This window comes from Pezoporus flaviventris, unplaced genomic scaffold, assembly GCF_033815535.1.
Source record: "Pezoporus flaviventris isolate CSIRO_AGI_PZ_B2104156 unplaced genomic scaffold, CSIRO_AGI_Pfla_v1 ptg000350l, whole genome shotgun sequence".
Taxonomy (NCBI): domain Eukaryota; kingdom Metazoa; phylum Chordata; class Aves; order Psittaciformes; family Psittacidae; genus Pezoporus; species Pezoporus flaviventris.
Genome location: NW_026892897.1, coordinates 427501 through 438603, shown reverse-complemented (window position 1 = coordinate 438603; position 11103 = coordinate 427501). Strand labels below are relative to the sequence as shown.

Here is an 11103-nt window from a genome sequence, read left to right as displayed (position 1 = left end):
ATGCAGCAGGCTCTGCCTTCCGGGGCCTTGGATGGAGCTGTGACCTCCTCATCCTCCCTCTGCAGAGGTTCTGATGGTGGTGGTGGTACCCAGGGCCCGGGCTGTGCCAGGGGGGAATCCTGGAGGGAACCCTTCAGAAACCCCAGCTACTTCCAAGGGTGAGACCCAGTGGGTGAGCTGGGGTAAGGAGCTGCATCCTGCCTGCATCCCTCCAGCATCCCTCACACATCCCTCTTGTACCTCTGCTGCATCCCTGTTGCATCCTTCCTGCCCCCCACTTGCATCCCTCCTGCATCCCTACAGCATCCCTCACACATCCCTGTTGCATCCTTCCTGCATCCCACTTGCATCCCTCCTGCACCCCTTCAGCATCCCTCCTGCATCCCTTCAGCATCCCTCCCACATCCCACTTGCATCCCTCCTGCATCCCTTCAGCATCCCTCCCACATCCCTGTTGCGTTCCTCCTGCATCCCTTCAGCATCCACAGGCCACAAAGATGCTTCGAGGGCTGGAGCAGCTCTGCTCTGGAGCCAGGCTGAGAGAGCTGGGCTGGGGCAGCCTGGAGAAGAGAAGGCTCCTGAAGGGGAGACCTTGGAGCAGCTCCAGTGCCTGAAGGGGCTGCAGGAAACCTGGAGAGGGGCTTGGGACAAGGGATGTAGGGTTGGGACAAGGGGAATGGCTTTAACCTGCCCGAGGGGAGCTGGAACACTGGCACACACCAGGGGGGACACAAGGGAATCCATTGCACCCATCCTGGGGCCAGCTCAGGGCATGCCCCAACCTCCCCTCCACCCAAAGAGTGTGGGGCAGCATCCCTATGACCCCCCCCCCCCCATAGCTCAGCTGTGACAGAGACCCCCAGGCAGCCCCATGGAGGGAGGACCAGGGGTGAGCACGGGGATGCGCTCAGGTGGGGGATGCGCTGGCACAACGTGTCCCTGTGCGTGTGTGTGTGTGTGTGTCCCCCTCGAGATCCAGCCTTGTCCCCATCAGACACGGAGCTGGGGGGCCCCGGGGGCCCCGCGCTGGCAGCAGATGGCTGGAGGCAGCTTGCTGACACCTGCCCCTCCCCTCCACCCCTCTCCATGCCCTTCCCTTTCTTCTCCGCTTGTTTTGTTCCCATTCCCGATGCTCCGGGTGGAAGCCGAGGGTCCCAAAGCGCTGCTCCCTTTGGCCAAAGGGAGCCTGTCCCCGGGACTGGGAGGCCAGGATCCGGAGGGATGCGCTGGCCCCAGGGAGGAGCAGGAGGCGGTTGGGATGAGGGGGATGCTGTGGAGGATGCTGCAGTGTCTCTGATAGGAGGGGTTGGGGTCTTTGGGGTACAGGGAGCCCCATTGATGGTGATTCCTCTGCTCTGCTCTTGCCGGATGACCGGGAGCATCCTGGCATCAGGAGGCTGCTCCCTCGTATCCGAACTGATGCAGGGAGAGGTCCCATTGGAGCAGCAGCAATGGGTCCCCCTCTGTCCTCCTTGCTCCCAAGGGGTTCCTTTGGGATGCAAAGTGCAGGGCAGCTCCCCAGCATCACCTGAGCATTCCCAGCACTAAACCCACCTCTGTGAGGTTTTATCCCCATTCATCCCAGGAATGGGAGCTGGGAAAGCATCTTCCCAACGGGCAGCGACTGTTGGGAGCCGCGGGCATCACTTGGGGACACCGGAGTCCTCCAGTGCAGGGGGGTTTGGTACCAAGGATGCTGGGAGCGATGCGGGCAGGAATGGGAATGGGCTGAGGGATGCAGGGCCAGGAGGAGGACGCGGGTCCTGTGCCAGGGCAGCCCCGCAGGCAGCAGCAGCCACCCGCTGCCTCTTGCTGGCTCTGGTGCTGTTGGGCTGCAGCGAGGATGAAGGCGCCTGGAGCATCCTCATCCCGGCACCCCATAGCACCCACAGCGGCACGAGCCCCACGGCTCCTGGGCATGGCGGAGGAGCGATGCTCCCGCTGTGTGACGGGACCATCCCAGCTCCCCCCAATCCCCCTCTTCCCCCTTTTTCCCATTGAGTTTCCATAAATCAAGCTCTGGCATCCCCCCCCCCCCCCCCCCTTTTCCTTCCCCTGCGGCGGGTTTGGGGGTCACCGGTGACCCCTGGCAGATGGCGGGGGATCTCCCACCCCTTCCCAAGGAACTCTTGGAGCCGACCATCTGTCAGGGAGCTCAGAGCTCCCCAGCTCCTGCTTTGGGAGCCTCCGTGCAGCATCCGCACCTTGGGACCCGGCTGCTGGCAGCGCAGGCAGGAGGGGATGGGGGGGGGGAAGAAAAGAGTGGGGGGGGGTGCAATGAATTCTGCCCCCTCCCAAATCCATGGGGTGAGGAGGAGACGTGGAGGGATTATAGGGAGAATCCCAGTGCTTTCAATGGGGATGGAAGGGATCTTGTCCCACTCACGGAGCATCCTTCCCCTGGACCAGCCTGGGGGCAGCGGATGGGGTTGGGGCATCCTGGGGGTGTCCCCACCACAGTGGCCCTCCCCCTGTCCCCAAGGGGGTTTTGGGTTTGTCCTCAAGAGCACGGTGCTGAGGCAAGCAGCTGAGCTCCAGTTGTGGGGCTGGGGGCCTCTGGGGACCCACGGACCCAAGGGAGGGCACATCTGGGTGAGGAGGGAGGAGACACCCACCACAGACCCTCATCTCCTTGTGATGAGCCCCAGGGAGAGGCCACCTCCAGGGTGGAGACCTGGGGGACCCAGTTTGGTCCCCACGTGGGGTAACACAATGGGGCAGGACCCATAAGCAGCTCCCAAGGCTCAGAGACCGCAGGGAGCATCCCGACCAAGCGGGAGCAGGGCTCCTGGCTGGCAGGAGCTTGCTTTTCCCAGTGTCCTCATCCCCGCATCCCATGGCAATGAGGGGCTGCTCCCGGGTGATAACTGAGGGTTTATTTCACTCCTGGATCCCACTTTGCATCCCAAATCCCTCCTGCTCCTCCGCTGCACCCAAGGGATGCGGCCCTCGATGGGAGCAGGGGTTGTCTCCATCCTCCTGCTCAGCCACCACCGCCGCCCTGCCCAGCAGCACCAGCACCGGTCCTGCCCCTGTCCCAGTGCTGCCCAGTGCCATGGAGCCTGGTGTGGGGCAGCCCCTGGCCCCGCAGTGGGGCTGCAGCCGTCCCGTCCCCACAGCTTCAAGGGGAGACCACGTACGCGGTGGCGATGTACTTGCGGCCATTGCCATAGGTGGACTTGGTCCAGGGGTAGGTCTGGATGCTGAGGCTGTGGCCACCCAGGCTCAGGTGACATCTGTGGGGACATGGCTTGAGTTATAGCTCTGACCCCATCCTGAGCCCCACTGACATCCCCAGGATGCTCTCGATGCCCCCACACCACCCCTGAGCCCCATTGACATCCCCAGGATGCTCTCGGTGTCCCCACACCATCCCTGAGCCCCACTGACATCCCCAGGATGCTCTCGATGCCCCCACACCATCCCTGAGCCCCATTGACATCCCCAGGATGCTCTCGGTGTCCCCACACCACCCCTGAGCCCCATAATCACATCCCCAGGATGCTCTCGATGCCCCCACACCATCCCTGAGCCCCATTGACATCCCCAGGATGCTCTCGGTGTCCCCACACCATCCCTGAGCCCCACTGACATCCCCAGTATGCTCTCGGTGTCCCCACACCATCCCTGAGCCCCACAACCACATCTCCAGGATGCTCTTTGTATCCCCACACCTTGAGCCCCATTCACATCCCCAGGATGCTCTTGGTGTCCCCACACCATCCCTGAGCCCCATAATCACATCCTCAGGATGCTCTTGGTGACCCCACAATATCCCTGGTCCCCACAACCACATCTCCAGGATGCTCTCGGTGTCCCCACACCATCCCTGAGCCCCACAATCACATCTCCAGGATGCTCTTGGTGTCCCCACACCACCCCTGAGCCCCATAATCACATCCCCAGGATGCTCTTGGTGTCCCCACACCACCCCTGAGCCCCATAATCACATCCCCAGGATGCTCTTGATGCCCCCACACCACCCCCGAGCCCCACGATCACATCCCAGGATGCTCTTGGTGACCCCACAGTATCCCTGCTCCCCACAGCCGCATCCCCAGGATGCTCCCGGTTCCAGATGTGGGTCCGCACGGATGCCCGTGGTACTCACTCCCTCCCTGGCCTCGCGATGAAGCACAACGTGTAGAGGCCAAGCTCGAACTCGGGGCTGCAGCCGATGAAGGCAGCTCCCACCTCCTTGTAGAAGCCATCCCAGCTGAACTGCAGCCCCAGCACGTCCGGGTACGTGTCCCACTGGGGGAAAAAGGGGGTCCAGGACTCAGAGCCGCAAAGCCCCAAGCGCCCCCCACAGCAGCTTCCCACTGGCGTGAGGGCAGAGCCCCCAACCTCACCCTCTCCCTTATGTTGCGCTGTCATTCCATGCCCTTCCCACCCTCCTGCCCTCCATCCCACGGGAGCAGAGGGGATGCGGCATCCCGTTCGCCCCACGTGGGATGCGGCCGGTTTGGGATGCTGCCCCGCATCCCGCGGGATCACTCACGGGCCCGTCGAAGTTGTGGCTGAAGTAGTTGACCGTTCCCTGCTTTTCCAGCAGGTAGAAACGAATCCAGTTGTGGAATCCGGACACTTTCCCCTTCTTCACCTCCCCTGGGACACGGGAGCATGGGGTGAGCCCCAGCCTGGCGCTGCCCATCCCGCCCCGTCCCAGCGGTGCTGGTGCTACCTGAGAAGACGTGCTCGAAGCCGCTGGAATCCTGCTCCCCGTCGCCGCGGGAGTAGAGCCCGAACCACATCTCCTGCAGATCCGCAAGGAATTCCCGCTCCGAGCCGTAGCGGTCTGGGCGGGATGGTGGGAGCGGTGATGGCGGGTGGGAGCCGGGGGAGAAGCATCCTGACCCAGGGCTCCTCTTGATCCATCAGCCCTGACCCAGTCCTATCCCTGATCCATCATCCCTGACCTTCCCTTCATCTATTCCTGTCCCAGTCCTATCCCTGATCCATCCCTGTCCCAATCCTCTCCCTGTCCCAATCCTCTCCCTCATCCATCCCTGTCCCAATCCTCTCCCTCATCCATCCCTTTCCCAATCCTCTCCCTGATCCATCCCTTTCCCAATCCTCTCCCTGATCCATCCCTTTCCCAATCCTCTCCCTCATCCATCCCTTTCCCAATCCTCTCCCTGATCCATCCCTTTCCCAATCCTCTCCCTCAATCCATCCCTTTCCCAATCCTCTCCCTCAATCCATCCCTTTCCCAATCCTCTCCCTCATCCATCCCTTTCCCAATCCTCTCCCTGATCCATCCCTTTCCCAATCCTCTCCCTGATCCATCCCTTTCCCAATCCTCTCCCTCAATCCATCCCTTTCCCAATCCTCTCCCTCATCCATCCCTTTCCCAATCCTCTCCCTGATCCATCCCTTTCCCAATCCTCTCCCTCATCCATCCCTTTCCCAATCCTCTCCCTCATCCATCCCTTTCCCAATCCTCTCCCTCATCCATCCCTTTCCCAAACCTCTCCCTGATCTTCTTTCCCAGTCTTCCCCCTGATCCATCCTTGTCCTAGTCCTCTCCCTGACCCATTCCTGTCCCAATCCTCTCCCTGATCCATCCCTTTCCCAATCCTCTCCCTCATCCATCCTTGTCCTAGTCCTCTCCCTGACCCATTCCTGTCCCAATCCTCTCCCTGATCCATCCCTTTCCCAATCCTCTCCCTCATCCATCCCTGTCCCAGTCCTCTCCCTGACCCATTCCTGTCCCAATCCTCTCCCTGTCCCAGTCCTCTTCTTGACCCATCCCTTTCCCAATCCTCTCCCTAATCCATCCCTGTCCCAGTCCTCTCCCTGACCCATTCCTGTCCCAATCCTCTCCCTGTCCCAGTCCTCTTCTTGACCCATCCCTTTCCCAATCCTCTCCCTAATCCATCCCTGTCCCAGTCCTCTCCCTGATCCATCCCTGTCCCAGTCCTCTCCCTGATCCACCATCCCTGACCTCTCCCTTTCCCATCCCTTTCCCAATCCTCTCCCTGTCCCACTTCCCTTAGGAACTTTACCCCGCTCCATTCCCCCCATCCCACCATCCCTGCGATCCCACTCCGTGCTCCTCCATCCCAACCCTCCCAGCCCACCTCCCACCAACAGGACCTTTCCTTTGGGACCCCCAACCCCCGTTCCCCTGCTCCCCACTCACTTTTACTCTGGAGGAAGGCGAAGAGTTTCTTCATGAGCTCCGTCTTCATCACTTCCCGAAGGAAGTTTTCCTGCTCCCTCAGCTCCTCCTCCGTCACCTCCTCCTCCTTCCCGGTGGCCCTCCGGTAATTATCCAGCAGCTTAATGAAGCTGGAATAGGTGGGCTTGGAGAAGAGCTCCTCATTGACGTACCTATAGAGCCTAGGAGACAGCAGAGGGGTTCAAACCAACCCGGAGCCCTCTTTGGTCTCTGGCTGGCCAATGCTCGCCCCATGAGGACCACTCACGGCTGCGGGGACCGGTCCTCCTGGTCCCCGGTCTCCTCGGGGGATGCTCGGTGCTGGGGGTTGATGGCGATGTCGCTGGGTCGGGCTTTGTTGTGGTCGGCCCCATAGAGCTGCTCTGAGATGCGCAGGAGGTCCTGGTCCGTGATGGAATCCCGGCTCCTGGAGAAACCCTCTGGAAGAGAGGTGGAAGCGCTTGGGATGCGGGGTCGCTGCTGCCTCCATCCTGGGACACTGAGATTGAGGTTGAGGGGTGCAGGAGGGCCCCAAGCCCACCCTTTGGGGCTAAAAGGAACCCTTTGTGGAGCACTGGGTGAACTGGGAAGCATCAGCTCCATCCCCTTGCTCCTTGGGGCTCATTCCAGCCCCATCTCCCATGGTTTAGGTTCATGGTGACCAGAGGATGGGAAGACCCTGCCTCTGCTTCACCCAGCTCTGGGGAAGGGTCATGGTGGTGCTGGTGAGCAGGCAGGAGGTGCTGGGACACATGGGGTGACCCCACGGAGGTGGTTGGATCCCTCGCTACTCACCACGGGAGTGAGCTGCCTCCTCGGCCCATTCTCCACCTGCACGGAGCCAAAGGAAAGGATGCTCAGGGTGATGGAGATGCGGGACCACATCAATAGGACACATGATGCTAACCAGCCCCTCTGCACCCCATGGCCCCCGGACCCCCGTGTCCATCCCATGTCCATCCCATATGGATGCTCACCGGGCTGGCAGTGCCTGTAGTAATCCCCACAGCAGCTGTGGTCCCTCTCGCACTCGGGGCTGCAGTGGCACTCGTCCTCCTCGTTGTAGGGCTCCTCACAGCGCCCATAGCAGGAGTCAGGGGCTGTGTATAGGGCTTTGGGGGACAGAAACACCGGTGTGGTCCTCAGCACGGACCAAGCACCCTGCCCCATCCTGCCCATGGCCTGGAGCATCCTTCCTTCCCCTCATATCCCCCTCCTAGGAGAGCCTGAAGCTCCTCTCTGGGGCTATTTGGGATGCTCTGCCAGCGCCGAGGGGTGGTGTTGTGATGGGGTGAGTCCTCAGGAGGCACAATTCCCATGGACACTCCTCTTTGGACGTGGATTTCCAGCACGCCAAGGCCACTTCACACCAGGAAACTCGTTCTTGACGCCCCACCATTCATTCCTCCTTCTGATTCACCCTTTGAAGGCCAGGATGAGCAGCAATGCCCCAGGTGCCACCACTTCCAGGCAGGAAGAGTGCCACATTCCAGGCACCTTTATGTGCGACCTTCATCACCCTTGGGAAACCTGGGATCTCCTTCCTGAGCTCTTGATGGGATGAATGTGTCACTGAGCATCTGCTGCGTTACACAGGGGGGGCTTTGGATATGGGATGCCTTGTCGTGTGGCCATCATCGGGGGCGTGAGGGACACTTGGCATCAAGCAAAGAGGGGCTGTAGGAGAGCAGGAGGTTGGGTTTGGGCTAAGAGACAGCCCAGAGAAGGCGTGTTTAGGGAAGGTGCTTTATCCTTTGTGCTGCCCATCAGCTCCTGAGGGCAGGAATGGCAGCCCAAGCGTGGCTTTCTTGGCATCCCTATGCTCCAGCCAGGAAGGTGAGCGGAGAACCATAGAACCATGGACTGGTTTGGGTTGGAAAAGACCTTACAGCTCATCCAGTTCCAACCCCTTCCCATAGGCAGGGATGAATCACGTTAGCCCATGCTACCCAATGCCTTGTTTGACCTCGCCTCCCATCTCCAACCCCATGAGAGATCCCAAGCAAGCTGCAAATGGCTCCCTGGAGGAAAGGGCGCTGCTTTCCCTTTGCCAACCTGCAACCAGGCCACAGCTCCAGCACCTCTGGCTCACCTGCCTTGAACTGCAGGAGGTGAAGGATGCCCTAAGGGCAAACCCTGACGCAAGGACCACGGCCACGTCATGCGGGTTGGCTTCAGTCCTGCTCTGGGTCGCACCCAAGGCCTTTCAGAGCCCCATTACCGAGGCCCCACACGTGATGATGGGAGAGGAAGAACCTCTTGGCCCCATTGGGCAACCCAGCCCAGGCTGACTGTGCTGCAAGGACTCACTGCTGACTCCTTGGCTTCTCGCCACCACATCCCTGCCTCCAAAGCCACTCTATAGCAAAGGGAGTGGTAGGGAGGAAGGGGTTGCTTGGGATGCTCCTGGAGACCATCTCCCCTTGGTGATGCTGGAATGGGTTGGGTTGGAAGGGAGCTTGAAGCCCATCCAATTCCCTCCCATCCCAACCTGTTCCATCAGGATTCAATGACCCCCATCCCCAGGACATCATCCCTCTCGCTTCCGACACGTCACTCGGGATAATTCAGCCTGAATCATCCATCCAGGCTCGTTTTCCAGCAGCAATCCCAGAGGGATTGTGCAAGGCAGGAACTGCCCACACCTAAATCACTGCTGAGACATTGCTGGCGCTGGGGCACGTGCTGCCGGAGCGGAAGTGGCGCAGTGGGGCAGGAGCCCCATGGAGCCCAAGGAGGACCGAGCTCAGCATCACCCCATGGGTCACTTGTGGGTGCTGAGGCTTCACAGGGCAATGGGTGCTGCAGGGGGACCTCCCCTCCTCCTCACACATGGACACAGAGAGCATCCGGCCACCCGTGATGGTTGAGTTTAATGGAGCTGATGGAGCTTCCTGGGAGCTGCAGCCAAGGGATGGGGCTGGAGCAGGAGGACGTGGAATCATGGAATGGGTTGGGTTGGAAGGGACCTTAAAGCTCATCCAGTTCTATGGGCAGGGACACCTCCCACCAGAGCAGGGTACCCCAAGCCCCTGTGTCCAACCCGGCCTTGATGGGATGGAGCATCCAAACCTCCTCCATCGAACCCATCCCAGTGTCCCAGCACCCTCACAGGGAAGAACTTCCTTATCTCCAAGCTGAACTCCCCCTGTTCCAGCCTGAACCCATCACCCCTTGTCCCATCGCTCCAGTCCCTGATGCAGGTCCCTCTCCAGCATCCTTGCATCCCCTTTCAGAAGCTGCTCTTCTCCAGCCCCACTGTTCCCAGCCTGGCTCCTATGGGAGCTGCTCCAGCCCCTGAGCATCCTCATGGCCTCCTCTGGGCCAACTCCAGGTTCTCCTTGTGCTGAGGACACCGGAGCTGGATGCAGTTTCCAAGCGGGGTCCCAGCAGAGCGGCACAGACGTGGCTCAGTCCAGCACATCCACACTCAGCCCTTGCCTGGTCCAGCCTGTTTTTCCAGCTCCAGGAAGCCAGGCCACCATTCCCATCTCATTTGCAGGTCCAGCCCTCCCCAGAGCAGCTTTTGGGACCAAAGCAAACTCCTTTTCCTTTCCTCCATATAGGATTTGGCAGGGGAACAGGGGCTGTTTCCATGCACCAGCATCCCAGTGCCTCCCAGTTTGGCTTCGGTGCACGGGGATGGGTTATGGACCGTGTCCTATCAGCACCTTGCTGCAAACACAGCCCAAGGCCCCATTTGAAGGACAAATAAACTTGCAAGCAAGGAGCTATGGATGCCCTGAGCTGCCCAGGTACTTAATGACGTCCTCCACTCACCGCCCTATGGATGAGGTACCAGGATACAGCTCCCCCCCTCCTCCCCACGCTGGAGGATGCAGGAGGCAGAGGCTTGCAGGGCAAAAGCACCCCAGGCTGCACCAGGAATTAAGGGATGGCCAAGGGGAATCCCTTGGGGAAGTCCCAACCCATCCTCATCACCACGGAGCTGGAGCAGGAAACCATCCCTCACCCTGTCCCTTGTGAAGCTCCCATGGATCCAACCCCATCAGGAGCTCCTGGTTTCTGGCAGCACCCCCCTGCTTCCAGCCCGTCCCCATGCTTCCCATGGGATGCTCCGGCTGCTGTCACCCCTCTGCCGGAGCCCAGCTCCATTACTCACTGCCAGCCACGCAGCCCAGGGCTATTCCTGCCCCGACCAGGAGGATCCAGGTCTTCATTACCCCGTCGACACCGGGCTGGATGCTTGGGAGCGTCCCGGAGAGCAGGTTGGGAATGACGGTGCTCCCTGGCGCTCCCTGCTATATGTGGGTCCCCTGGGGGCACGGAGGGGAAGGAGGAGCTTGGTGCCTTCACCCAAAACCCATTTCGTGCATGGCTCAATCACAGCCTTCCCGCAGCGGGAGCAGGGCTGGATAATCCGGTATCCCGGTATTGCTCCATCCTGGGCTGCATGAACCCAATGGCCTTCCTCGGATGCTGCTTCTGGAGGTTGGGAATTCCTCATGGAGGCCTCCAGCAGCACCGGGACACAGCATCAAGGAGCGGGTTTTGTGGTGATCCCGTTGTGGTCTCATCCAGGGGACAAGCCCAGAGGCGGTCCCTGCCCTGCAAGGGGCTGCTATTCCCTAGGGAGCATCCCTAGGGAGCACCAACGGGAAGCTCAGTCCCTGCTTGGTGTGGTCACCAGCCTCTCCCCTGCCCACAGCAGGCTCAGTTCCGAGCATCCCAATGGGAGATGGTCCCAGATGATGGGGGTTTTGGTACATCCACAAGGAAGGACAATTCCCATTGCGGAGCACATCCTGTGTGCCCCCCAAAGGGGCCTGTATTGGACCAGCTCAGCGCCCATCCTGCCTCCGAGAGCATCTCCAAGCTGCCCTTGGCCCATTGCACAAGCTCCCTGTTTGCAAAGGGGCAGGCCTGGCTCCAGCCCCACGGCCTCCTCTGGACCCATTTAAGGGACAGGGGGCACTGCT

The 11103-nt window shown here is 60.7% G+C and overlaps 1 protein-coding gene across 2 annotated transcripts; it reads right to left on the bottom strand.

Moving 5' to 3' along the window:
• Nucleotides 1-2879: 2879 nt before the first annotated feature.
• On the bottom strand, nt 2880-10562 carry ENDOU (endonuclease, poly(U) specific). 2 transcript variants are annotated; one of them, XM_061443358.1, is made up of 9 exons: nt 10287-10562; nt 7141-7275; nt 6959-6994; nt 6432-6603; nt 6146-6345; nt 4685-4798; nt 4502-4608; nt 4112-4254; nt 2880-3236 (listed from the first exon to the last, which is right to left on the bottom strand). In XM_061443358.1, exons 1-9 carry the CDS (start codon nt 10342-10344, stop codon nt 3122-3124), a joined length of 1080 nt encoding a protein of 359 aa, XP_061299342.1. In that variant the 5' UTR covers nt 10345-10562; the 3' UTR covers nt 2880-3121. The 2 variants fall into 2 exon arrangements, with proteins under 2 accessions (XP_061299342.1, XP_061299341.1); XM_061443357.1 differs by lacking the exon at nt 10287-10562 and having other exon boundaries at nt 7141-7745.
• Between the last annotated feature and the right edge of the window lie 541 nt (nt 10563-11103).